Below are 27,570 nucleotides of genomic sequence, written 5' to 3'. Positions count from 1 at the left end.
CCCGCCCCGCAGGCGCCCCCGCCCCACGGCCCCGCCCCGCCCCGCGGGCGCCCCCGCCCCACGGCCCCGCCCCGCCCCGCCCCGCAGGCGCCCCCGCCCCACGCGCCCCGCCCCGCCCCGCGGGCGCCCCCGCCCCACGCGCCCCGCCCCGCCCCGCCCCGCGGGCGCCCCCGCCCCACGCGCCCCGCCCCGCCCCGCGGGCGCCCCCGCCCCACGCGCCCCTCCCCGCCCCGCAGGCGCCCGGCGCCCGGAGCGAGCGCAGCACCCGACCGGCTCCGCGGGCCGCCGCGCAGGTGAGCGCCCCCTGCCCTCGCGCGCGCGGGGTCGTGGCCCGACTGGGGGGATTCCAGGGCTGGGGAGGGTGCGGGCAGCAGGGGCCAGGGCGAGCGCCGCAGGTTGTCCGGTGGGGCGGGGGGGGGCCGTCCGCGGTTGGGCGCGAGGCGGTCGGGTGTGCGCTGACCGCCGGCTCCGCCGGCCGCCGGGAGGGCGCTTGCACCCTGCAGCCCCCGACTTCCGGGCAACCCTCCCGGGAAGGGAGGGCGCTGTGGACCGTCACAGGGTCCTGGGGGCCTGCCCGCCGCCTGGCGAGCCCAGCAACCCGAAGGCAGCGCTGGTTCCCTGGTGTCTTGGGAGAGAACATGGGGCCGGGGGGCGGGGCGAGGACCAGCGGCCGGCCTCGGGTCTGAAACGGTGACCGGGGTTTCCAGAGTACACGGGCTGTGAGGAGCTGGGGTACTCAGGCCAGCCCACCCCTGCCTCAGTTTCCCCTTGTGGGGAGGGTGCTGCTGCTGACTACAGGCTGCTGAGGGCCCCTGGGGTGTGGGGGACGGGCTAGGGGTTGCCATCGCTCCGACCGAGGTGGGCCCCGCAGCGCTCAGTGGGCTTGTGCCGGGAGGGGGCTTTTCCGGGAGGGGGCCTGGGCCAGGCCCTTGGGTGGGGTGGAGCCTGGTGTCTGAGGCAGGAATCCCCTCCACCTTCCCCGGGGACCCCGCGTGGCCCCCTGGTGGGGTGTGGGCCCCAGGGCGAGATGCTAGGCCCAGAGAGCCGTCTTCAGCCTCTCCAGGCTGGGCTGTCCTGCCAGGCCAGCGGGGAGGGGTGGCCTGGGCCCCAGCTGGCCCCGCCCCCAGGGCCCTCTTGAGGGGCCAGAGCCGGGGCAGCGCTGGGGGGTGTGCCTTGAACTCCAGGCACCGCCCCACTCTCTGCCCCCTGCCCATGTTCGGCAGCCCCCACCCCCAGCAGCCAGGCTCAGGCACACAAGGGTTGTGCCAGGAGGGTTGGGGGGGCAGCCCAGGGTCCTGAGTGTCAGGGCGGGTGTGGGGGACCTGCTGGCTGAGCACAGCCCTGCGGGGGGGCTGTCTCCCAGCCAAAAAGCCCCTCCCCCAGGAAAACAGGTGCAGGGCCCCGTCTGAGTGTGGCGGCCCCCTCGCATGGCCGTGCCCCCCGCAGACCTGTTCCTGGGCCCGGTTGCCCTGAGGTCTCAGAGCCACAGGAGCCTGGCCGGTGGAGCCGGGGCCTGGACAGCGGAGCCAGGGCCTGGCCGGTGGAGCCGGGGCCTGGACGGCGGAGCCGGGGTGCCAGGACCTGCGTGAGGAGCCCCCCTCGGGCCGTGCGTCCTGTCTGCCTGGACCCCCACACCGCCCCCTGCCCACTGCACAGCCACCCGGCGGCTCGGCCTCATCTGAGACCCCTGAACTCTGGTTTCTCCCCTGAGCTTTGTGTTTATTGGAGAGCACAGGGACACAGAGTTCCTGTCCCTGGTTCACCCACAAGCGCCCACTGCAGTCACAGCTGGGCCAGGCCAGAGCCCGAGCCGGTGCCTCCCACGGGAGTGGCAGGGCCGTCAGCGCTGCCGCCCAGGGCGCCCGGCAGCAGGGAGCAGAGCCGGGCTGGAACCGCATGTGCTCCCGGAGCGGGTGGGGTGCCCGGCCAGCTCTGCCCACCTCCGCCCGGCGGCCCCTGTGGGAGCAGGCTCCAGCCAGACCTGCCCGCCCCTCGCCCAGGGCCACGGGGACTCCTGGGCGTTGCCTGGAAGTTGGTCACCCCCAACTCCCACCTCGCCTTTTTAAGCAGAGATCTTGTCTCACCCCACCTGTGGGAGGCCCCCACAGCCCCCCAGGTCTGCCCAGCCCCTCTCAGGCCCCCCACAGCCTCCCCAGGTCTGCCCGGCTCAGGCCCCCACAGTCCCCCAGGTCTGCCCAGCCCCTCTCAGGCCCCCCACAGCCTCCCAGGTCTGCCCCGCCCCTCTCAGGCCCCCCACAGCCCCCCAGGGCCTGCTCAGGCCCCCCACAGCCCCCCCAGGTCTGCCAGGTCTGCCCAGCCCCCCACAGCCCCCCAGGGCCTGCTCAGGCCCCCCACAGCCCCCCCAGGTCTGCCAGGCCAGCTCAGGCCCCCACAGCCCCCAGGTCTGCCCGGCCAGCTCAGGCCCCCACAGCCCCCCCAGGTCTGCCCGGCCCCCCACAGCCCCCAGGTCTGCCCGGCCGGCTCAGGCCCCCACAGCCCCCAGGTCTGCCCGGCCGGCTCAGGCCCCCCACAGCCCCCCCAGGTCTGCCAGGTCTGCCCAGCCCCCCACAGCCCCCCAGGGCCTGCTCAGGCCCCCCACAGCCCCCCCAGGTCTGCCAGGCCAGCTCAGGCCCCCACAGCCCCCAGGTCTGCCCGGCCAGCTCAGGCCCCCACAGCCCCCCCAGGTCTGCCCGGCCCCCCACAGCCCCCAGGTCTGCCCGGCCGGCTCAGGCCCCCACAGCCCCCAGGTCTGCCCGGCCAGCTCAGGCCCCCACAGCCCCCAGGTCTGCCCGGCCAGCTCAGGCCCCCACAGCCCCCAGGTCTGCCCGGCCCCCCACAGCCCCCAGGTCTGCCAGCTCAGGCCCCCACAGCCCCCAGGTCTGCCCGGCCAGCTCAGGCCCCCACAGCCCCCCCAGGTCTGCCCGGCCCCCCACAGCCCCCAGGTCTGCCGGCTCAGGCCCCCACAGCCCCCAGGTCTGCCCGGCCGGCTCAGGCCCCCACAGCCCCCAGGTCTGCCCGGCCGGCTCAGGCCCCCACAGCCCCCCCAGGTCTGCCCGGCCGGCTCAGGCCCTGTCCGCTGCTCGGGCGCTGTGCACCTCCCGAGCCTGACTTGTGTTTTTCTTCGTCCAAGTGACTGCTTTTCACACTCAAGGTTTGTACTTTCAGGAAAGACACCTGCTCGCTGTCCCCCTAGGAACCGGGTTTACGTCCTAGTAGCTCGTCCCTGCCTCTCCTGAGGCACCCCGGCGTGGCGCGATTCAAACATTCATTCATTCATTCATTCATTGGAGACCGAGCGCCTGTCCGCGGGTCGCTCCCACTGCCACACCCACTCCCACTGGCACCCAGACGCGGAGCCGTCCCTGCAGGCTCCCAGGGAGCAGGGAGCAGGGGTGTCGCGGGGCAGCCCTCGGGAGCGGGGCGGGGGCGGGGGCGGCGGCTGCCGTGGGGAGGTCGAGCCTGGGCTGGGCCCTGCGCGGTTTCCGTGAGAGCTCCAGACAGCCAAGTCCCACAGTGGCTGAGACGGGCGCCCACCGCGTCACAGCTGCCTGCGGGGCGCGGCCTGGCACACGTGACCCCCATCTGAGGGACGTGACCTCCGACACTCATGACCCCGTCTGAGGGACGTGACCTGACATGTGACCCCCATCTGAGGGTTGTGACCTCTGACACTCATGACTCCTAAGGGGTATGACCTCTGACACGTGACCCCTGTCTGAGGGTTGTAACCTCCAACACTCGTGACCCCCTCTGAGGGGCGCGACCTGGCACACGTGATTCCCGTCTGAGGGGTGCAACCTGGCACACATGACCCCCATCTGAGGGACGCGACCTGACGTGACCCCCATCTGAGGGATGTGACCTGGTACACGTGACCCCCATCTGAGGGGCATGACCTCCAACACTCGTGACCCCCGTCTGAGGGGCGTGACCTTAGACACTCATCACCCCGTCTGAGGGGTGTGATATGTGACCCCCGTCTGAGGGGTGTGACCTCTGACACTCATAACTCCTAAGGGGCATGACCTCTGACACATGACCCCTGTCTGAGGGGCACGACCTGTGACACACGTGACCCCCATCTGACAGGAATGTCCTCTGACACACATGACCCCTTTCTGAGGGGCGCGACCTCCAACACTCGTGACCTCTGTCTCTGAGGGGTGCAACCTGACACACAACCCCCATCTGAGGGGTGTGACCTCTGACACGTGACCACCATCTGAGGGGTGCAACCTGTGACACACGTGACCCCCGTCTGACAGGAAGACCTCTGACACATGTGACCCCTGTCTGAGGGGCGCGACCTCTGGCACACGTGACCTCTGACGCACCACTTGTACTGGGCGCGACCTCACCACTCTCTCCCGGGCCCGTGGCGCCTCTGCGTCTGCCTCTTTCCCCTTTGTCCCTGTGGGGGGGACACCCCGTCCACCCCGCCCCCCGCGGCCCCCCCCGCATGCGCTGCACGTGTTCCTTTGTGTTCGCTGCTGCCCGCCTGGGGTGGGAGGGACCTTGTCTGCCAGGGGCCTGAGAGACGTCTCGTGTGGGGTCGGACCCCGCCCCGGCCAGTGCCCCAGAGCAGTGTCCACCTGCGCCCCGGAAGCTGTGACGACCTCCCCGTCCTGCTGTCCCCTGGTCCCGTAGCCCATGGTCACATGCCCTGGAGCAGGGCCTGCGGGGGGCGTGGACACATGCCCTGGAGGCCGGAGACGCTGGCGGGGCCACCGCAGCTGGCACAGGCTGGGCACCCCGGGGGGCCGGCCGGTTCAGGGCTGTCCCACGCTGTCCTACCCGTCCCCTCTGCCCGTGCTCCGTGGGCCCCCGGGTGCTGGCACCTGCTGTTCCTGGGCCCCTTCCCCGCAGGGCTCCGAGGAGCCGCGGGGAGGGGCAGTCGCCGGGCAGCCACCTCGCATGGACAGACGGCTTCCGTCTGGGCTGGCGGCCCGGCCCGCTGCCCCCGTCCCGGCGGGCCAGGGCTCCTTCCTCTCCTGGATCGCTTTCCAGACAATTTGCTTAATGTGATTCCCGGCCGAGCCAAGCTGAGCGCGACTAACCCCGCTGGCCGCTGGGCGGGGGCCGCGGGGCCTGGGCGGACGCTCCCCTCACCGCCCCGCCCCGCCCTCTTCTCTTGCAGACAGACGCGGGCTGGCGCTGGCCCCAGGGCCGCCATGGAGCCCCTGTTCCCGGCCGCCGCCGCACCGGGCTGGAACGCCTCCTCCCCCTCCCCCTCCTCTTCCTCCTCGGTGGCCGCCCCTGCAGGCAGCCACAACGGGACACTGGCGGGACTGGCGCCCTCGGCCGGGGTGCGGGCGGTGCTGGTGCCCGTGCTGTACCTGCTGGTGTGCGCCGTGGGGCTGGGCGGCAACACGCTGGTCATTTACGTGGTCCTGCGCCACGCCAAGATGGCCACGGTCACCAACGTGTACATCCTGAACCTGGCCGTGGCCGACGTGCTGCTCATGCTGGGGCTGCCCTTCCTGGCCACGCAGAACGCCGTCTCCTACTGGCCCTTTGGCCCCTTCCTGTGCCGCCTGGTCATGACGCTGGACGGCATCAACCAGTTCACCAGCATCTTCTGCCTGACCGTCATGAGCGTCGACCGCTACCTGGCCGTGGTGCACCCGCTGCGCTCGGCCCGCTGGCGCCGCCCGCAGGTGGCCAAGCTGGCCAGCGCCGCCGTCTGGGCCTTCTCGCTGCTCATGTCCCTGCCGCTGCCGCTGTTCGCCGAAGTGCAGGAGGGCTGGGGCACCTGCAACCTGAGCTGGCCGGAGCCCGTGGGGCTGTGGGGCGCCGCGTTCATCGCCTACACGTCCGTGCTGGGCTTCTTCGGGCCGCTGCTGGTCATCTGCCTGTGCTACCTGCTCATCGTGGTCAAGGTCAAGGCGTCGGGCGTGCGGGCGGGCTGCCCGCGGCGGCGGCGCTCAGAGCGCCGGCTCACGCGCATGGTGGTGGTGGTGGTGCTGGTGTTCGTGGGCTGCTGGCTGCCCTTCTTCCTGCTCAACATCGTGAACCTGGCCGTGACGCTGCCCGAGGGCCCCGCCTCCGCCGGCCTCTACTTCTCCGTGGTCGTGCTGTCCTACGCCAACAGCTGCGCCAACCCCGTGCTCTACGGCTTCCTCTCCGACAACTTCCGCCAGAGCTTCCGGAAGGTTCTGTGCCTCCATAGGGGCTACGGCGCCGAGGACGCGGACCCCGTGGAGAAGGGTGCGCGGCCGCGGGAGGCCACGCTGCCCGCCCCTGGCCCAGAGGCCAACGGGCTCATGCAGACCAGCAGGCTGTGATGGCCATGGCGGCCTGGAGCCCATGGTGGGCGCTGCCCTGTCTCCTGCCTGTGCCCACCACCCCGGGACGTAGGGGCTGAGCTGCCCCCGGCCTGGGGCCCGCGAGCCTGGATGCCGTGTGGAGGGGGTTCCCAGACCAGGCCGTGAGGGGCAGCGCCCTCAGCCTGCTCTCGGGCCGGGAAGGTGGGGGTTGTGACGGGCTCTCCCCAGGGTGTCTCCACCCTCCCCTCCCACCCCCAGCCCGGGCCTCTGGATCCAGGAGAAGGACGCCCAGAGGGGAGCCGTCTGCTGGGACACGAGGTGCAACTGGGCGTCCTGCACAGGGTGGCTGTGCATCCCTGGCCAGCACCAGTGCCGCCCTGGGAGGGGGCTCCCCGCTTGGCTCAGCCGCCACCTGCGTCTGAGTGCCCGGTGGGTGAGGGGCGGTGGGGCAGGGCGAGTGGGGACGTACAGGAGGCCTCACTTCTGCTGAGGTCCAGCCGGCGGGGGCAGGGGGCGTGTGGAGGGCAGGGCACTGTCTCCTGCTTCGGGACAGCGGCTGGGGGGACGGGCAGATTGGGGCGGCCGAGGGCTGTGTCTGTATAGGGAGCAGACGCAGGGCCCCCGAGGAGTCCTGCGTCCCCAGCCCCGCTGCCCCGCGCCTGTGTGCCCGAGCCTTCTGGGCCTGGCCCCAGAGGCCCCGCTTGAGCGTCTGTGGTCTGCCTGGTGCCCCCAGGAGGACAGACGGGGTCACTGCCCAGTGCTGGCCTCAGCACTGACCCCGGACGCAGGTGTGAGGAGAGCCCGCGAGCTGGACAACCTGCTCCCTGGACGACTTGGAAATAAATGTTTGATTCTTTCCCAAAGCAAACACTGCTCCCGGAGCCGAGGGCAGCAAAGCAGACACCCTCCCGCCCCGGCCTGGGCAGCGCCAGACAAGGCCACACCCCTGCCTGTAGCCAGTGACGGCGGGGGGGGGGGGACAGGGCCAACGACCGGGGTGGCACGGGGCCCAGGGGGCGCTGTCCCCGGGAGCCCACCCCTCCAGCTCTGGGCCCTGTGGGCATGGGGTCTCCACGAGGCCGCGTCTGAGGCTCCCCCGCAGGGACCGGCATCCCGGGGGCCCAGGCCAGGGGACTCTGGTCTGCCTGCTCCCTGCCCGGAGACTGAACACAACGTCCCTCCGCTCAGATGCTTTGGGGAACAAGCAGATGGCTCGGAAATCCGCCCGGATCAATTCCTCCTGATTGATCTGACATCCAGTGTGCCTGTCACCCAGGACCTGGCCGCCAGCAGTGCCCTGCAGGGGTGCAGAGGCCAGCAGCACCCGTGTGCGCCTGTGTGTGCATACCTGTGTCTGTGTGTGCACACCTGTGTCTGTGTGCGTACATGTGCCTGTGTGTGCGTATATGTGTTTGTGTGTGCACACATGTGTCTGTGTGCATATGTGTCTGTGTGTGTACCTGTGTCTGTGCATACCTGTGTCTGTGTGCATACATGTGCCTGTGTGTGCGTACCTGTGTGTGTGCATGCCTGTGTCTGTGTGTGCACACCTGTGCCTGTGTGTGCGTTTATGTGTCTGTGTGTGCATACCTGTGTCTGTGCGTATATGTGTCTGTGTGTGCGTATCTGTGTCTGTGTGTGCACACCTGTGCCTGTGTGTGCACACATGTGTCTGTGTGCTGCCCTGCTGTGGCCCTGGCTGTGGGACCCATAGGGGTGGGGGTGGGGGTCCTTGGGTTCTCTGCCCCCCATTTCCTCGCCTCACCAAGGCCCCCTCCTCCCTGGCAGCCAGCAGCTTGGAGGACCCACCCGGGGAGGCCATAGAAGATGCTGACCACGCCCCATGTGGCGGCCTGCTAGGGCAGTGTCGGGAACTGAGCCCCCGCCCCCTGCAGCCTGGAGCCCCGAACGTGCTGCAGACCTGGCCCAGGGCCTGCTCCCCCGCCCACCCTCCAGGCTCCCCAGCCACGTGCAGGCCGCCTGACCCACGGCCATCTTCATCAGGGCCACATACATCCCCACACCGCCCTCCCCACCACGTGGCCTCCTCTTCGGGGTCCCCAGCAGCCCCCACACGGGGAGCTCAGAGGTTGCCCCCGCGGCTGGGCCCGGGCCTCTGTCTTCCCAGCCACAGCCCCAGCCAGGCGGAGCCCGAGAACAGATGGTGGGTCCACGTGCTGTGTGCCCACGTGGGGTTGGGTCCCGAGGATCCCAGCTGGGGGGAGCATCCCAGACAGGGAACAGCGTGTGTGATAGCTTGGGGGGAGGGGCGGGGCGGGGACAGCAGCAGGTGCAGGGCCCCCGCCCTGCCTCCAGGGGTTGATCCTGGCTGGGGGGGGGGACTGGACACGGTGACGGCGAGCAGAGCTGAGCCCGGGCCGAGGGCTCCTGGGGGGTTGAGGAGGCAGAATCAGCGCTCAGGGCAGGCCTGGGGCGGAGCCGGGGGTGTCTCAGGAGGGTCCAAGGGACGAGGCGTGGTCAGCATGGACGGTGCCCAGACCCCCAAGAAAGGCCTGGCAGGGCAGACAGCCCTGAGCAGCCACAGTGGGTCCCAGGACGCAGCCCCGCCCTGGCGGCCAGAGCCAGTGCGGGGCTGTGGGCGGGAGCGGCGGCCGCTCTGGGGCTCCGTCCGCATCAGTGGGTTTTATTGGCCCCGGGGCTCCAGTGACGCCCAGGCTGAGCCTGTGGGGACATCCGGCAGGCGGGGGCGGCTGGAGGGGTGGGAGTGTCTGTTTGCCCAGCAGGGCAGAGTGCTGGGGGGGGAGGGTGGTGACTGGGAGAGAAACCGAGGCTGGGCTGGCTCCCAGCAGTTGTGACATTGGGGTGCCCTGGATGGGACCCCCCGTCAGCCTGCTCCTCCCTCAGGGATCCCCGGGAGTGGGGGGGCCTGGCAGAGATGAGGGGGACACGAGTGATGGACAGGGCAGACACAGCAGCAGAGAAGTGAGGGACACCCAGAGGGGGGACTGGGGGCAGGGCCAGGGGTCAGCTCTGCGGAAGCGGCCCAGAGCCTGCAAGCTGGAGTCCAGGCCCCCCCCCCATTCTCTCTGCCGCCCACACCCATCTCAGCCCCCAGCCCACTGCTGGACCCCCGCCATGGGTGTGGCCACATCTGTCTCAGGTCCCCCCACATCTCAGACCCCCCACGTCTGTCTCAGGTCCCCACGTCTGTCTCAGGTCCCCCCAGGTCTCGGGCCCCCCACCTCATCTCAGCACCGACACAGGCCACTTTCACATGGTCACTTGCACGTGGTCAGTCGTGACCAGCTGGGACCTCTTCCACTTTGCTTTCCTGAATGAGCGCGGCACACATCCTCCACGCTGTGGAAAGCGTGTGGCTCCCGCCCGGAGCCCTGCGGTCAGAGTGGGGCGCTGCCCCTCAGGGAGCCCCCGTCCTGCACCCAGGGCCCCGCCTCCCCCAGGGCCGGCTCTGCGCCCGGCCTCCTTCACGCACACTCCCACTGCTTCCGGAATCTCCTCCCACGCGGGGCTGAGCGCTTCCTACCCCGTCCACCGTCCCTCGACGGGGCTGGGCTGTGGCCGCTGTCCACGCCCTCGGGGCTGCTCTGACAGCACAGCGCACACAATGCGCGAGGGACACCCGGAACTCGAATCCTGCGCGCTCCATCTTCCGGGTCCTCTGCGATGCTATTTTTGCCCAATTTAAAACCGGGTTCTCCAAGTTCATAACAACTCTGCTTATGGGCAGGGGAGTGGGTGGCAGGTGTGGCCTGCCCAGGCCAGGGAGAGGCCCCGATACTCCGGGCGTCAGGCAGAGAAGCCGGGGCAGGCCATGTGCGCCGGCCGTCTCCGCACAGACAGGAAGTGCTCTCTCCGCTGCCCGCACAGGGCGGCCTCGGGGAGCACCAGGGCCCCTGCCCTGGGGTGGCCGTGACTCCCTGCTGCGAAGACCCTCCCCGGGCAGCTGCCCAAGCAGGAGGCCCCTGGCTGGGCGGGCCTGGAGCGGCCAGGCTGCCTGGCTCCAGGGAGGGCGGAGTGCCCACTGAGCCAGACCGCGGCACCCAGGCAGCTCCCCCGGACGCCAGCCATGCACCGGGCGTTTTGGCAAGGTGGGCAGCATGCCAAGGACACAGCCAGGGCCCGTCCGGGGCACGGGGCACACACGGGGCCTGGAGGCAGGGGAGAGCCCGGAGCCCGCTCCATGGCACGGACCCTGGCACCGCGGCCCCAGGAGCACCAGCTCACCTGTTGCCAAGCACCCGGGCCGGCTCGTCTAGCCGCTGCAGGCCAAGGGGCCAAAGTGCGGCCGGGAGCTCCGCCCAGCTCGGTGACCCAGGTGGGGACAGGCCGGGGCCTTCTCCCCAGCCACTGGGCCTGTGGCCTTCTACACCTATGCCCTGTCCCCAGCGCTGCCCCCAGCAGCTGACCCTGCCGTGGGCACCGGCTTTCTCGGCTCCTCCAGGTGTACGCGCCAGGGCCAGCGGGCGGCCACGCCAGGCGATAGCAGGACCCCCGGCCAGGCCCCTGTGGGCAGCACCTGCACCAGGAGCAGGAGAGTGGGAGCTGCCCTCCCGCCCAGGGCCTGAGAGACGGAGACAGGGCAGCCCCTCGTCGGGGGCTGAGGGTCCATGGGCAGGAGGAGGACGCCGGGGCCCCGGGGGTCACGGGCAGGAGGAGGACGCCGAGGCCCTGGGGGTCACGGGCAGGAGGAGGACGCCGAGGCCCCGGGGGTCACAGGGGTCACGGGCAGGAGGAGGACGCTGGGGCCCCGGGGCCGCTCTGTCCCCGGTGCCCCTCCCTGGCCCGAGCCCTGTGCTGTAGCAGGAACCCAGCTGCCTGGAGTAGGGTGTCCTGGTGCCCCGTGCTGGGGGCCCCGCACCTGGCAAAGGGGGAGCCATTGTGGGGGCAGGGGGGCTCCCCCACCCAGCCCCCAGAGCCAGGCCCCTCACCCCGAGCTCCCAGGGAGGAGCTGTGGAGGGGAGCTGCCCCGCGGGGCCCCGGCAGACCCTGACCCACTCCAGGGCTGCTGGACTCCCACGCGACGCCTGCGTCACAGCAGCCCCCCACCCCACAGACCCTGCCTGGGAATCCGGGCCACCGGCCCTGCCCGCCCCGGCTCGCTGCAGGCGTCGGCCGCCAGCCTCGGCTGTGCCGCCCTGGGCTGCAGGCCTCTGAAGGAGCGCTGCACACCACTGGCGGCCGTGGTTTCCCGGCTGAGACCGCAGCCCCGGGCCGCCCCGCCGCTCCCGGCCAAAACTCTCAGGGCCCCTCCGCGCGCCGCCCGGCCTGCCCTCGGCCACCCTCCAGCCCCAGGTCCAGGGGAGGGTCTGGGCAGGACAGCTCGGCCTGAACAGGTTGGGATGGCGGCTCACGGGGGCGGCCTTGCCACGGGGTGGAGCGTGGTGAGGGGCTGGGGGGTCTGGCCGGGGTCCATACTGTGTGTGGGCGCTCAGCCACCCCAGCAGGGAACCCCTGGCCTGGGCCCCACCAGGTGCCTGAGGCAGACGGGGTCCCCGCGACAGCCCAGCCTTCAGCTGATGGAGACCTCACAGGTCAGTGGGGAACCCGGGTGCAGAGGGGGGGCCAAGTCCACATGGGGCCCTGTCCACCCCTGCTCTGACCCTGGGCCCAGGGACGACCCGGCACCTGGACGTGGTGATTGGCAAGGGGCCACTTCCTGGGTTCCAGGCCACCCGCCCGAGGGCGGCGCCGGCGTGGCCAGAGAGCCGCCCCCGCCGAGCCTGGTCCTCCTCTGCAAGGGCCCCCCCGCGGGGGCTTTTCCCACAGGCCAAGGGGCAGCCAGGGGCTGGGGCTGGTCTCCGGGCTCCCCCGTCTGCACCCCACGCCCAGCGGAGACACTGATGGGATGGACACTGAGGGACGGACCCACACCCTGTAGCCGCTTGGCCCTGGACAGGGCTGGGCAGGGTGAGCCTCAGCGGCTACGGGGCAGTGACCCGCTGGAGGCCCTCGGGCCCTCCCAACACCGCACGACCACCCTCCAGCCCCGGAAGGCCCTCGGTGGGCAGCCAGTGTGCGGTGAGTGGCCGGGCATCTGGACGGGCTGGGAAGGTGTGTGCAGGCCGTGGTCAGCAGGCGGAGGGTGACTCAGCGCGTCAGGACACCAAGTCTCAGGACAGAAATAGCCCGGGCTCAGACAGCCACCGCATCTCCGTGACGACGGAGGGCGGGCCAGCGCCGCGGCCCCCCGCCGAGAGCCAGGCCGCAGAGGGCGTCCCGCAGGGTCCCCAGGGGCGGCGGGAGCCCGGGGAGACGGTGCTGGGAGGGGCCAGCTCCTGCGGAGCGCCACCCCTTCCTGGGTGGGCGAGGTGGACGCTGCTGGGCACGCTGTGGGCTCGGGAGGGCAGTGCCCAGGGTCTCGGCCGGAGCGGGAGGAGCCAGGCAGCTGGCCGGCAGTGCGTGTGCGCCAAGGCTCTGGGAGCACAGGGGGCCGTGGCCTGACGCCGAGAGGGCTGGGCTCCGGGCACGGCCACGTGCCGGGCTGACCATGAAGACCTGTTGGAGGGCGCTGGAGTGGGCGGAGCTGCCCCCACCTGCCAGGGCTGTGTCCAGGCTGGGCCTGAGCCCGCGGCAGACAGCACGAGCTGACCCCAGGGCACCGCAGACCCCGCCCCACTCTCCCAGAAGGGGCAGGAGGGCAGGGGCGCCGCTCAGCCGGAGTGGGCAGAGGGCGGGCCTCGCCCTGCGCCCTCGGGGGCAGCCTGACCCGCCGTGGGGGCTGCACCCAGGGCCTCTGGTCAGCAGCCGCCTGCGTGCCGGTGGGCTCGGTGAGGGCTGGGCAGCCGCGGGTGAGAATCAGGAACGCTGTCCTGCAGGCCCAGAAACGGAGGTGGGGGCTTCTCAGACCCGTCCTGGGGGGCCCAGCGGTCAGGGCCCCTGGGCCTCTCCCGCTGTGAAACGCACGGGGCAGCAGGAGAGAGAAAACCAGTGCTTATAGCGCCACCTGGCGTCTGTGCCGGCGCCGGCCGCCTGTCCGGAGCAGAGGAAGAGCCTGGCCCACGCCCCCCCCCAGCCGACGAGGAGCCTGCCCCCCCAGCAGAGGAGGAGCCTGGCCCCCCCCAGCAGAGGAGGAGCCTGGCCCCCCCCAGCCGACGAGGAGCCTGGGCCACGCCCCTCCTTGCCAGCCCCCCACCCTCTGGGGCCCCGAATGGGACGAGTGGCCATGTCACCTCCCCAGTGCTCACAGACGTGTCCCTCAGGTCCTGACGGCTGCCCAGGCGGGCACAGCAGCTGGACACTCGGTCATCGGGGCCCCTGGCCCTGCCGCCCGCCACCCGGGGGACACGTGGCCTGTGCCTGAGGCCAGCACAGGACAGTGGACGGGGCAGCGGGGGCTCGGCAGCCTCCACCCCCACTCCTCACGCCCTCCTGGCTACAGTGCGTGGAGCCCTCACCCCCCTCCCACAGCTCAGGGGCCGCGGGGGACAGGGAGGTGGCTCCATGCTGCTCCGGGCTGAGCAGGGACCAGGGACCTGGTGGGCAGAGGCCCAGGGCTGGAGGCTGGGGGCTGGAGGCTGGGCTGGGTTGGGGGCCGGGTTGGGGGCCAGGCCCACCCCACCCCACCCCCAGACGACAGGGACCCTGCTCTCCAGGGCCTCGAAGCTGCCCGAAGCCCCAACCCCACAGGAAGTGAAGGGCAACAGCCCGAGCCCCACCCCCACCAACCATGGGGCTCAAGGCCGAGGGAGGGGCATCCCAGGGCCAGCAAGGATCCGATGGCTGTGGTGAGAGGTGAGGGGGAGTCCAAGCCCTTCCTGCCCCCACTGACCATGGCCCCTCCTCCAGGAAGCCTTCCTGCCACCACTAACCATGCCCCCTCCTCCAGGAAGCCCTTCCTGCCCCCTACTGACCACACCCCTCCTCCACCAGGCCCTTCCTGTCCCCCACTGACCACGCCCCCAGGCGGCCTGACTCCCCCCAACCTGGCTGAGTGCCTTCTGAATTCCCAGCTGCCTGTGGTGGCAGCAGGGGCAGGGACTAGCACTGTGGCCCCCGCCGTGAGCCAGGCCACGGTGGGCGCCCGCGAGGCAGTGATGGGAGTGCCAGTCCCCACTGAGCTCCAGCCCTGCCTGGGTGGGCGAGGTGGACGGGGCTGGGCAGCACGCACCCCTGCGTGGCCAGGGCACCTCTGGTCTCCTGCCTGTCCCCCTGGGGGTCAGGGTCTCCCACCCCCACACCCCGGGCCCCATTCTGGGGCGCTAGCCGCAGCTCCACACAGCCCCCATCCGTCTGCCCGGCCCAGCGGAGGGTCCTGCGGTCAGCACGCTGGCCGGGGCTCGGCCTGGCGGACCACTGAGTCAGCTCCGCGTGCCGGAGCTGAGGCCGGGCCCTGGGGGTGGCCTCGCGCCCTCTGACCCCGCCCCCGGCCGCAGAGGACGCGAGCGCGCAAGCTAACGTGCTCTTTATTTGGGGAGGGGCTCGCCCGGCCGTCACTCGTAGCCGGCCAGCCGGGAGGCGGTGGGGTAGAGGGCGCGCAGCGCCAGGCACTTCTGGCGGTCGATGAAGAGGCTGTCGGCCTTGACCGCGAGGTCCTGCTCCAGGCTCCTGCGCGTGTCCTCCAGGGCGCACAGCGACCGCTCCGCCTCCAGCAGCTTCTCCCGCAGCGCCGACAGCGCCAGGTCCAGCTGGCCCACCTCGCTCACCAGCCTGCGGGCCGGGGCGCCGCTCAGGACCCCGGGCGGCCCTGGCTGCACCTCTCCTGCCTCGGGGTGGGCGCCGGCCGGCCGGGGGAGCGGAGACCTCGCTCCCTGAGCGGGGCGTGGCCGAAGAGGGGCCCTGAGACCCCAGCCCCCTCCCTCATGGCGTGGACAGCCCGGGCAAGGCAGGGCCCTCTCCTGGGGTGGGGTCCGGAGCGGCGGTCTAGCTCATGCCCGCGGGGGCGTGGCCGAGCCGGGGTGGGCGCACCTGAACTGGGCGTTGTCCCGGCACAGCTCCACGCCCGGCCGCTGCGAGCGCTGGTACAGGCGCGTCTGGGCCACGCGCAGCGGCGCCTCCTTGTCCTTGATGGCCTGCCTCAGGGCCGCGATGTTGTGCTCCTGCTCCGTGATCTCGCGCAGCGTCTGCGCAGGACACCGCCCCGGCGGCCGGTCAGGGCCACGGAGTCCACCCGGCCCGCCGCCCACTCCCGCGCACTCCCGCGGCCACCCCGGCCCCGCCCCGGCCGCCGGGCAGCCTCAGGCCCCTGAGCGCCCGCACCTTGCGCAGGTGGTGCTGCAGCTTGTGGCTGGCGTCCTCCAGCTCCTCGCAGCGCTGCCCGAAGGCCAGGGCCACGGCGTCGCCCTGCAGCTGCAGGTCCGCGGCCACGTCCGTGAGGACGCAGTCCACCAGCGCGCGCAGGTCGGCCGAGGCCTGGCGCTCGCGCTCGGCGCGGAGCAGGTTGTCCTGGGTGAACCTGGCCCACGACTCGGGCGTGGAGGCGCTGTGCGAGCGCGGGCACCAGGGTCGGGGGCGCGCCCAGCTCGCGCGCCGCGCCCCCCGCCCCGGGGCCCGGCCATGCGCGGCGTTCGCGCGCCCTCTGCTGGCCGCACGCGGCCAAGCCCGCAGCCTGGGGCCGCCCCTCCCGTCCCAGGTCCCGGGTGCAGCTGGGCGATGCTGGGCGCTCGGGCGGGGGCGCCCATCCGAGGGGCTGCGCGCAGGGCCTCAGGGGCCAGGGCTAGGCAGGGGCAGCCCGCGGGGGCGGCCGCACCTCTCCTCCAGCTTGGTGGAGTGCGGGTGGAACTGCACGTCGGTGCTCTGGTTGTGGTAGCGGGCGCAGGTCTCGTCGATGTTGTAGGCCTGCACCTTGTCTGACCAGTCCATCTCGCACGTCTCCTTGTGCTCCCGGTTCAGCCTGGGCAGTAGGGTGGCCGCTCAGGGCCAGGCCCCTCCCCCGTGCCGGCCCCTGGGCCCCCCACCCCCGCTGGGCAGGAACTGGCACCCTCGGCCAGTGCCAGGCGCCCGGCTGTGACATCTGAGCCCTGGGGCCGTGTCCCCCTACAAGCCGTGCTTGGGCCGTGTGCCCCAATGGGCTGTGTCGTGGCCCCCGCGGGCTGTGTCATGTCCCTACGGGCTGTGCCCAGGCCCCCACGGGCTGTGTCATGTCCCCCACGGGCTGTGTCGTGTCTCCCCGCGGGCTGTGTCATGTCCCCCATGGACTGTGTCGTGTCCCCCACGGGCTGTGTCGTGTCCCCCATGGACTGTGTCGTGTCCCCCACGGGCTGTGCCCAGGCCCCCACGGGCTGTGTCATGTCCCCCACGGGCTGTGTCGTGTCCCCACGGGCTGTGTCGTGTCCCCACGGGCTGTGTCATGTCCCCCACGGGCTGTGTCGTGTCTCCCCGCGGGCTGTGTCATGTCCCCCATGGACTGTGTCGTGTCCCCCACGGGTTGTGTCGTGTCCCCACGGGCTGTGTCGTGTCCCCCACGGGCTGTGCCCAGGTCCCCACGGGCCGCGTCCCCCACGGGCTGTGTCATGTCCCCCATGGGCTGTGTCGTGTCCCCCGCGGCTGTGTCGTGTCCCCGCGGGCTGTGTCGTGTCCCCACGGGCTGTGTCGTGTCCCCGCGGGCTGTGTCGTGTCCCCACGGGCTGTGTCGTGTCCCCGCGGGCTGTGTCGTGTCCCCCACGGGCTGTGTCGTGTCCCCCACGGGCTGTGCCCAGGTCCCCACGGGCCGCGTCCCCCACAGGCTGTGTCGTGTCCCCCATGGGCTGTGTCGTGTCCCCCGCGGCTGTGTCGTGTCCCCGCGGGCTGTGTCGTGTCCCCCGCGGCTGTGTCGTGTCCCCGCGGGCTGTGTCGTGTCCCCACGGGCTGTGTCGTGTCCCCACGGGCTGTGTCGTGTCCCCCACGGGCTGTGTCGTGTCCCCCACGGGCTGTGTCGTGGCCCCCACGGGCTGTGCCCAGGCCCCCACGGGCCGTGTCCCCCACGGCTGTGCCCAGGCCCCCACGGGCTGTGTCGTGTCCCCCACGGGCCGTGCCCAGGCCCCCACGGGCTGTGTCGTGGCCCCCACGGGCTGTGTCGTGTCCCCCACGGCTGTGTCGTGTCCCCCACGGGCCGCGCCCAGGCCCCCACGGGCCGCGTCCCCCACGGCTGTGCCGGCCGCGCCCGCCCACCGGATCTGGTTGGCGGCCTGCACGATGGTTCTCTTGATCAGCTCCTGCACGTTCCGGATGAGCTCCGCCTCCTGGGGGGGGGAGAGACCCCTCCTGAGCACGCCCCCCCACTCCGGGGCTGGGGGGGACCCCCGGGTCAGCCCTCATGGCGGGTTGGGCGCGCGCCTCCTTGTCGGGTGCAGGGCGAGGGCGGGCTTTTCTTCCGGGGGCTGCGGGGGGCTGCACGCTCGTCCCCCGCACCGGGACCCGGGTCCTCGCCGCGGGGAGCCCCGTGCTCTGGGCGGGGCGGCCTCCGCAGACCCCGGCTCGCCACGCACCTGCAGCAGCTCCACCTCCACGCGGTCCCGCACCAGGTCCGGCTGCTGGCGGCGCTCGCGGCTCTGCAGGCCGTCGGTGGCCAGCGACAGGGGCACGGCCGTGGCGTCCAGCGCGCGCTCCAGCCGCCGCTTCTGCGCCAGCAGCAGCTCGGTCTCGGCGCCCAGCCCCGCCGCCGCGCGCCGCAGCTCCTCGGCCCAGCCGTGCGCGTCCTGCAGCCGCTCGCCCACCGCACGCGTGGAGTCCTGCTGCGTGCGCCGCGCCAGCGCCTCCGCCTCGGCCGCCAGCTGCGCGCTCTCCCGCCGCTGGCGCTCGGAGCCGTCGCGGTCGGCGAAGGCCTGGTGGTAGCGCGCGTAGCCCAGCTGGAACCACTCGTCCAGCAGGTACCGCGCCGTGCGGAAGCCCGCGGTGGCCAGCCCCGCGGACGTGTGCGCGCCCGTGTTGCAGGCCAGCGCGGGCTCCTTGCGGGGCAGCTCGCAGGCCGGCACCGTCTGCGGCGCCGGCTGCCGCGTGAGCAGCACGTCCGACTGCGCCATGGCCGGCTGGGGAAGGCTGCGGCCAGCGGTCAGCGGTCAGCGGCCAGCGGCCAGCGTGGTCGCCCTGGACGCGCGGTCCTGGTCGCCCTGGAGACGCCGCACACATGGGGCCGGCCGCGGGGTTCCGTCTTAAAGGGCCCGGCCGCGGGGTTCCGTCTTAAAGAGCCCGCCGCTGCCAGGCGCCCGCGTGCCGCGGAGACCCCCGGGCCAGCCCCGCACCCCTGCCCGGGCGCCGCCGCGGCCTGCCCGCCCGGGCGGGGAGCGCCCCGCAGCGCCCCGCACTCCGGGGCCCGAGCCACACACCCGGTCCGCCGCGATGCCCGACCTGGCCAGCAGAGGGCGCCGTCGGCCGCAGGACGCCGCCCCGCGCCGGCTCCCCCGCCGGCCCCGTCCATCTCCTCCCGGGCCTCAGGCCTGGGGTCCACCAGGGGCCAGTCCTGGCTCCATTTTTTTTTTTTTTTTTTTTTTGCGAAGAGCCTGAATTTTATGCGCCGGAGCTGCCTGCATCCAGCCCCCGACATGCGGCCGGGGCCCAGGAGGGGACAGTGGCCGGGCAGGCGACCCGGCCTAAGGAAGGTGACCCCGCCAGCCGCCCAGCAGTCTGCACGGCCGGCCAGGGGCTCGGGCCAGACCGCATAGGTGGCGGGAAGGCCGAGGCCCCGGACGGCCCTGTGGGGCACCTGGAGCCCAATCTCGTGGATGGGCAGGCAGGGCACAGGGTGTCCCTAGGACGAGGACGACCGGGAGGCACACGCGGGCTGATGGGGGCTTGGGGCGGGCCCCCACTCCCCAGTGTCCTGCTGGCTCCTGCCCTGGCCAGGAAGCCAGATGCCGGTCAGCAGTACTGGCCCCAGGCACCGCCGCCCAGGGGCCACGCCTCAGCCGGTTCTGCTTTCAGGGCCAGTGATCTTGTCTCTCCTGCAGGGGTTGGGCCTCGGCTCCTTCAAGATGGGTGTGACCTCTGTCCCCACACAGGCCTTGGGGCAGCAGCAGTGTCACTCTGGTTTTGACGGCCGGCCTCTCCAGCTGGTGCCAGGCCAGTGTCACCACGGCCCCACAGGTCCCCAGGAGGCTGTGATGGGGCAGAATCTGGGACACACATATGGGGGCGGGACCGGAGGCACACACGTGCAGGGGGCGGGATCTCAGGTGCACATGTGTGGGGGTGGCATCTAGGACATGTAGGAGGCAGGATCAGACGCACCTGCAGGGTGGTCTGTGAAACACACGTGCAGGGGCTGGACCTGAGACACGTGGGGGACCTGAGACACGTGGGGGACCTGAGACATGTGGGGGACCTGAGATGTGGGGGACCTGAGACACGTGGGGGACCTGAGACACGTGGGGGACCTGAGACTGGGGGACCTGAGACACGTGGGGGACCTGAGATGTGGGGGACCTGAGACACGTGGGGGACCTGAGACACGTGGGGGACCTGAGACGGGGGGATCTGAGACGGGGGGACCTGAGACTTGGGGGGGACCTGAGACACATGGGGGACCTGAGACTGAGGGACCTGAGACACGTGGGGGACCTGAGACACGTGGGGGACCTGAGACTGAGGGACCTGAGACACGTGGGGGACCTGAGACATGGGGGGGACCTGAGACACGTGGGGGACCTGAGACATGGGGGACCTGAGACACGTGGGGGACCTGAGACACATGGGGGACCTGAGACACGTGGGGGACCTGAGACACGTGGGGGACCTGAGACTTGGGGACCTGAGACACGTGGGGGACCTGAGACACGTGGGGGACCTGAGACATGTGGGGGACCTGAGACGGGGGGACCTGAGACTGGGGGACCTGAGACACGTGGGGGACCTGAGACGGGGGGACCTGAGACTGGGGGACCTGAGACACGTGGGGGACCTGAGACTGGGGGACCTGAGACACGTGGGGGACCTGAGACGGGGGGACCTGAGACTGGGGGACCTGAGACACGTGGGGGACCTGAGACGTGGGGGACCTGAGACACATGGGGGACCTGAGACACGTGGGGGACCTGAGACATGGGGGGCACCTGAGACACGTGGGGGACCAGAGACACGTGGGGGACCTGAGACACGTGGGGGACCTGAGACATGTGGGGGACCTGAGACGGGGGGACCTGAGACTGGGGGACCTGAGACACGTGGGGGACCTGAGACGTGGGGGACCTGAGACACATGGGGGACCTGAGACACGTGGGGGACCTGAGACATGGGGGGCACCTGAGACACGTGGGGGACCAGAGACACGTGGGGGACCTGAGACATGGGGGACCTGAGACACGTGGGGGACCTGAGACGTGGGGGACCTGAGACGGGGGGATCTGAGACGGGGGGACCTGAGACTTGGGGGGGACCTGAGACACATGGGGGACCTGAGACTGAGGGACCTGAGACACGTGGGGGACCTGAGACACGTGGGGGACCTGAGACTGAGGGACCTGAGACACGTGGGGGACCTGAGACATGGGGGGGACCTGAGACACGTGGGGGACCTGAGACATGGGGGACCTGAGACACGTGGGGGACCTGAGACACATGGGGGACCTGAGACACGTGGGGGACCTGAGACACGTGGGGGACCTGAGACTTGGGGACCTGAGACACGTGGGGGACCTGAGACACGTGGGGGACCTGAGACATGTGGGGGACCTGAGACGGGGGGACCTGAGACTGGGGGACCTGAGACACGTGGGGGACCTGAGACGTGGGGGACCTGAGACACATGGGGGACCTGAGACACGTGGGGGACCTGAGACATGGGGGGCACCTGAGACACGTGGGGGACCAGAGACACGTGGGGGACCTGAGACATGGGGGACCTGAGACACGTGGGGGACCTGAGACGTGGGGGACCTGAGACACGTGGGGGACCTGAGACACGTGGGGGACCTGAGACGTGGGGGACCTGAGACACGTGGGGGACCTGAGACACGTGGGGGACCTGAGATGGGGGGACCTGAGACATGGAGGACCTGAGACGTGGGGGACCTGAGACACGTGGGGGACCTGAGACACGTGGGGGACCTGAGACGTGGGGGACCTGAGACACGTGGGGGACCTGAGACGTGGGGGACCTGAGACACATGGGGGACCTGAGACTGGGGGACCTGAGACGTGGGGGACCTGAGATACGTGGGGGACCTGAGACATGGGGGACCTGAGACACGTGGGGGACATGAGACGGGGGGACCTGAGACACGTGGGGGACCTGGGACTGGGGGACCTGAGACGGGGGGACCTGAGACACATGGGGGACCTGAGACTGGGGGACCTGAGACTGGGGGACCTGAGATGTGGGGGACCTGAGACACGTGGGGGACCTGAGACGTGGGGGACCAGAGACACGTGGGGGACCTGAGACGTGGGGGACCAGAGACACATGGGGGACCTGAGACATGTGGGGGACCTGAGACTGGGGGACCTGAGACATGTGGGGGACCTGAGACTGGGGGACCTGAGACATGGGGGACCTGAGACACGTGGGGGACCTGAGACGTGGGGGACCTGAGACACGTAAGGGACCTGAGATGTGGGGGACCTGAGACACGTGGGGGACCTGAGACTGGGGGACCTGAGACACGTGGGGGACCTGAGACGTGGGGGACCTGAGACACGTAAGGGACCTGAGATGTGGGGGACCTGAGACACGTGGGGGACCTGAGACTGGGGGACCTGAGACACGTGGGGGACCTGAGACGTGGGGGACCAGAGACACATGGGGGACCTGAGACACGTGGGGGACCTGAGACATGGGGGGGTTCTGAGACACGAGGGGGACCTGAGATGTGGGGGACCTGAGACACGTGGGGGACCTGAGACTTGGGGGACCTGAGACACGTGGGGGACCTGAGACGGGGGGACCTGAGACACGTGGGGGACCTGAGACATGGGGGACCTGAGACACGTGGGGGACCTGAGACGGGGGGACCTGAGATGTGGGGGACCTGAGACACGTGGGGGACCTGAGACACGTCGGGGCAGCGTCTGAGATGCTCCCGTGTAGGGGCGGGATCCGACACACACATGTGGAGGGCAGGATCTGATATACAGATGTGCGGGGGGAGGGGTCTCTGTGAGACCACGTTTGCACCCAGAAGCGGCAGAAGACGTCGGATCCCAGCGTGACGGTGCAGGTTGTGCTGGAGGGCCGGGGTGGACAGGACGCCTGGCCCACGTGACACCCAAGAGCCCCAGGACAGCGGCTCTGATTGGGCAGAGAGAGCTGGGCCTGGAATTGACCGTGGAGGCGGGGCAGCCAGGAAACACCCCAGGCGTGCCAGGGAGAAGGCAATGCAGGGTGAGGGCTCCCGGGACAGCACGATGTCCCAGCTGTCCCCAGGTGTCCACTGCCCTCAGAGCCCTGGACGGGGTAGAAGGCTGCAGTCCTAGGGTGCCCCAGCCCATGCCCCAGTCCCCCGGGGAGAGGCGCCCCCGCCCCAGTCTCCCGTGGGAGCTGCTCTCAAAGGCGCAGTGGGACACAGACCGAGCTGGGGGTTTGTAGATGGCAGAGGTGGGCACCTGCTCCTCTGTCCCCCAGGCCCAGCCAGAGCCTTCGCAAGGCCTGGAGCACTCAGGGACACGGTCCACGGTCTCTGCTCCGGCCAAGCCCCCCCGCCCCCCCACCTGCCCCTGCTGCCCAGGGCCCCGGCTCCACGGTGGTGTCAGCCTTGTGGCAGGGGGTCAGTCAGCGGCTGCAGCCAGGCCGGCAGGGCTCTGTGGCCTGCAGCTCTGGAAACTGGGCCTGCCACCTCGGGGCTGGCCTGGGCTGAGCACGGCTGGGAGCGGACGTGGCCATCCTGCCGTCCACTCAGCTCTGAGAGCTTGCCCTGCACTGGGTGCTAATCGGGTGGAGGGGGGACGAGGGGGTGCAGACACGGACCAGCCAGGGGCTGCCAAGGACCACCGCGGGCCACCCCCAGCAGGTCCAAGCTGAGGTGCCAAGCGGACCCCAGGGTGCAGCCCCAGCCCTCAGGAAGCCTCGATGCTAGACCTGCAGGAGATGGGGCTCCCGCTGGTGGGGTCATCTCACCGTTAGCAAGAGGTCTGTGGGCGCCAGGCAGGCAGAGCCCAGGGCTTCCAGGCTGCCCTGCCTGGACAGTGGTGGCTGCTGGTCACGATGGCTCCACCTTGGGCAGGGTGCTGGGCCCCTACCCCCAGTGAGTGAGTGTTCTGGGCTGGGTCCCCAGGGACGAGACGGCCACAGCTCCTGGGAAAGCAGTGGACCCGGGGCGGCTCTGTGCGCTCTCACAGGGCTGGGTCGTGGGCCAGTGGATGCTGCCTTCCTGGGCCTCGGTGGGGGGCGCAGGCCTGGCGACCCAGCACGCGGCCCCCACTGCCCCTCCTCCTGGGCGGCCTTGCGGGTGACCCAGAGCTTTCAGGTGACCTGGGCACCCCCTCCCCCGCCCACCTCCTGTTCCTAGCCCTGCTCAGGCAGACGCAAAATCTCTGCTAAATCCCATATTTAATTCTGTTCTCTGGGAAATTGTGGGCGGTTTTGTAGATAAGGTTGAGCCGATAAGCCGGGGATTTGGCCGGCCTGGCAGAGACTCCTCCACCGGAGGCAGGCGGCAGCCCCCTCCCCCCAGCCGCCCAGGCCGGAGCAGCCCTCAGTCTGTGGCTGCCGCGGGGACACCCCGCACCCACCCTGAGGGCCGGGACACCCCGCACCCACCCCGAGGGCCGGGACACCCTGCGCCCACCCTGAGGGCTGGGACACCCTGCACCCACCCCGAGGGCCGGGAACTCCTGCGCCCACCCCGAGGCTAGGACACCCTGCACCCACCCTGCTCACCGGGGCAGCCCCCGAGGGCCGGGACACCCTGCACCCACCCCGAGGGCCGGGACACCCTGCGCCCACCCCGAGGGCCGGGACACCCTGCGCCCACCCTGTTGCTGGGGCAGCCCCCGAGGGCCCAGCGTCCCTGTGCCCCCCTCACCCTGCGCAGTGGGGCGGCTGGGATGACGGCACATCTCTTCCCTCCCAGACCTGCAGTGCTTGGAGGCCTCACAGGAGACAGGGCGCGCACCCTGGGGGCCGGGTCTAAGCCTGAGTGTCCCTGAAGCCCACCCAGAGCCGTCGCCATGCAGCAGGGGCAGTCCAGGGTGCAGCCGCCTCCCTCGCCTGGGCGCTCGATGCCTCTGGCACTGTGACCTCATCACCTGGGCTGAGGTCCCTGAGGTTGGCGCCTTGTGGTTGGGGCCGTGCCTGGGACGGGAGCCGGAGCCCCTGCGGGGCAGGTGAGGGCTGCGGCCCCTGCGGCCCTGCCCCATCACTGCCTCACCAGGCCCCCACGCGTCGCTCATGGGCCCTCAGCTGGTTCTGAGACCCCCTGCCCACAGCCAAGGCCTGAGTGCGGGGACCGAGCCCTGGGCCAGGCGGCGGCGGGAGGGACGGAGGCTCTGCCCACCCACGTTTCCCTGGGCTGGGCCCGGGGTTCGGGCTGGAAGTGGCTGAGCTGAGAGCAGACCCGGCCACCTGGGGTCGCGGTGGGGGTGGGGTCTCTGGGCAAGGGGCTGTGTGACTTGCTGGGCCACTCTGCTGAGTCGCCGACTCCCTGTGCGCCCACCGGGCAGGGCAACCACGCAGGGGCCGAGGGCCAGGGGCCAAGGCTGGGCCCTGTGGGGGTGGCAGCGAGTGGCTGGGTCTGCTGCGGAGCCCTGGGCTCAGCCCCCAAGTGGCTTCTGAGGCTGTGGGGCCACGGTCCTCACTGCCCCTCGGCGAGCACCCCTACTGCTCTCTGCAGCCCCGAGAGCCCCCCACCCCGGCCTGGGCAGCCCCAGGAAGACTGGCCTTGACCTTGCAGTACCGCTTGTGCAAGGGGAGCACGGCCCAGGGTGGACACGGCCCCAGCGGCCCCCGAGCCAGGCACCAACAGACTGGGGGCAGGGACAGGAGGGGCCTTAGTGGGGTCCCCTTCACACTGCAGCCCCTCCCCTCGGCCAGGGTCCCCCCTCCAGCAGGTCTGCCCCTGCCCGCGAACAGCTAGACGAGGGCGTTGTTGGCTGCCAGTCAGCAAGCGTGGGTCTGGAGAGGTCGGGGTGGGGTCACAGGGAGCGCTAGTGCCCGCCGCCCCGGCCCGGCCCCGCGGAGGCAGCCGTCTCCGGGCTGTGCAGGCTGACCAATGCCTGAGCTCTCTGGGCTCCGGGGTCCAGCCCGGGCCTGGCAGGCTGCAGGCCACCCTGAACCGTGGCCGCCCGCGTCCTGCAGCCCTGACCTCTCGGTCCTCGGCACGCCCACCTGGGAGGATGATGAAGAGTAGGGTCAGGCAGGGTCTCCTCTCTTGGGCACTGAGGGGTGGGGGCCCGATGCCCTTGGGGCTGCACTCATGCCCACCGTTGGGCACTCTGAGTTGGCATCTCACCTGTGGGATGACTGAGCAGGGTCCCAGGCCTGACTCTCCAGGAGCCCCGTCCCCTGCTGGGCCACCCCAAGCCCGTGGGGTCACCACCTGACCTCGTCCTTCTCCCTAAGCGGTACTCGGCTGGGGTGTCTGCAGGCAGCTCCAGGGGCACCCAAGGGGCGGCGCCGGGCGTTGGGAGCAGCCGCTCACGGCCTCCGGGACGCCCCCTGCCAGGGGTCTTGGCCTGAACATCACCGGCGGGGAGGGGCTCCCAGCTCGCAATTCTGTGTAAGACCACCCTTTGCGGGGGGAGAGGGGCCCGTGCCCCCAGCCAAGGGCAGCCCGTGCAGGCCGACGCCAGGGACCTCAGGCCTCAGGACGAACGTAGCCCTGGAGGGACTGGCTCCACCCAGCACTGCATCCAAGGAGCCCGGAAACAGACAAGGAGAGAGGCGGCCGGTCAGGTGGGAGGACCACGAGGTCGGCTCGGGAGCAGTGGACACAGCCCGGAGCACTTAGCTGCTGGAAGCAGGCACTCAGGTTGCGCTCCCCCGAGAGTTGAGAGGCGAGAGGCGGGCAGCCCCTTAAGTGCCTCGAGGAGCTGCGGCCCGCCCATCCCCCTCCGCTCCCCGCAGAGCCGGCCCTGCCCTGCAGCTGCCCCCATGAGGCCCCGCCCCAGAGCCCACGCTGTCGCCGCAGCACCCACAGCCAGGACGCTGCGGCACCATGAGTGACAGGGCTGCGGGGAGGGGCTCCCCAGGCCTTGTCTGCCGGTGGGGCAGTTCTGCCCACACTCTCCCCCAGGACAGCGGCTTCTAGAAGGTTCCCTGCGGTCTGAAGGGGTCCCCTCCCCACAGGCTGAGGGGCCGGCCACTGGGACTGCACGGGCACTGCAAGTCCACCCGCGGCCTCCCCCGCGGAGCCCCCCGTAGCCAGAGGCGGAGGGGGCTGGGGCCTCCTGGCCTGGGCAGTTCTGACGCCACTGCCCCAGCGCGGCCTCTGGCCAGCGTCTCGCCAGTAGCTGCGCCCTCCTCAGCCCTCAGACCCGCGGCTGCGGCCCCCGGCAGGCCCGGGGCTGCGTGAGGCTGGAGTCAGCAGCAGGAGAGGAAGAATTTTCTTTTTCAGACAATTCCACGTAATTTAACAAGCAGAGAACACGGGCTGTTTCCGGGCCAGGTCAGGCTGCCCAAGGCCAAGAGAAAGGGGGGAGGGAGCCAGGGGTGAAAGGGCGGTTCTGCCGAGAAGGCCCTGCCCACGGCTGCCACGGCACTGCCCACGGCTGCCCATGGCACTACACACGGCCCTGCCCATGGCCCTGCCCACGGCCCTGCCCACGGCACTACACATGGCCCTGCCCACGGCTGCCCATGGCACTACACACGGCCCTGCCCATGGCCCTGCCCACGGCCCTGCCCACGGCACTACACATGGCCCTGCCCACGGCTGCCCATGGCACTACACACGGCCCTGCCCATGGCACTGCCCACGGCCCTGCCCACGGCTCTGCCCACGGCACTACACACGGCCCTGCCCACGGCTGCCCATGGCACTACACATGGCTGCCCACGGCCCTGCCCACAGCTGCCCACGGCACTACACATGGCTGCCCATGGTCCTGCCCACGGCCCTGCCCACGGCTGCCCATGGCACTATACACGGCCCTGCCCACGGCTGCCCACGGCACTACACACGGCTGCCCATGGCACTACACACGGCCCTGCCCACAGCACTACACACGGCCCTGCCCACGGCTGCCCATGGCACTACACACGGCCCTGCCCACGGCTGCCCATGGCACTACACACGACCCTGCCCACGGCTACCCACAGCTGCCCACGGCTGCCCATGGCACTGCCCACGGCTGCCCACAGCACTACACACGGCTGCCCATGGCACTACACACGGCCCTGCCCACAGCTGCCCACAACTGCATGTGGCCCTGCCCACAGCTGCCCATGGCTGCCCATGGCTGCACATGACACTGCACACGGCCCTGCCCACAGATGCCCACAGCTGCCCACGGCTGCACACGGCCCTGTCCATGGCTGCAC

The 27,570-nt window shown here is 71.1% G+C and overlaps 2 protein-coding genes across 2 annotated transcripts; one reads left to right on the top strand and one right to left on the bottom strand.

The window, feature by feature from the left end:
* Nucleotides 1–174: 174 nt before the first annotated feature.
* SSTR5 (somatostatin receptor 5) lies at nt 175–7,134 on the top strand. Its single transcript, XM_051828575.3, has 2 exons — nt 175–293; nt 5,138–7,134. Exon 2 carries the CDS (start codon nt 5,172–5,174, stop codon nt 6,282–6,284), a length of 1,113 nt encoding a protein of 370 aa, XP_051684535.1. The 5' UTR covers nt 175–293; nt 5,138–5,171; the 3' UTR covers nt 6,285–7,134.
* Nucleotides 7,135–14,634: 7,500 nt separating this feature from the next.
* TEKT4 (tektin 4) lies at nt 14,635–18,627 on the bottom strand. The gene is made up of 6 exons (XM_051828576.3): nt 17,651–18,627; nt 17,334–17,404; nt 15,934–16,077; nt 15,444–15,666; nt 15,153–15,307; nt 14,635–14,894 (listed from the first exon to the last, which is right to left on the bottom strand). The coding sequence occupies exons 1-6, from the start codon at nt 18,182–18,184 to the stop codon at nt 14,678–14,680; spliced, it is 1,344 nt and encodes a 447-aa protein (XP_051684536.3). The 5' UTR covers nt 18,185–18,627; the 3' UTR covers nt 14,635–14,677.
* Between the last annotated feature and the right edge of the window lie 8,943 nt (nt 18,628–27,570).

This window comes from Oryctolagus cuniculus, chromosome 19, assembly GCF_051225735.1.
Source record: "Oryctolagus cuniculus isolate XC-2025 breed Fujian yellow rabbit chromosome 19, ASM5122573v1, whole genome shotgun sequence".
Taxonomy (NCBI): Eukaryota; Metazoa; Chordata; class Mammalia; order Lagomorpha; family Leporidae; genus Oryctolagus; species Oryctolagus cuniculus.
Note: the sequence above shows the minus strand (reverse complement) of the source record. Positions and strands in the feature narration are given on the sequence as shown.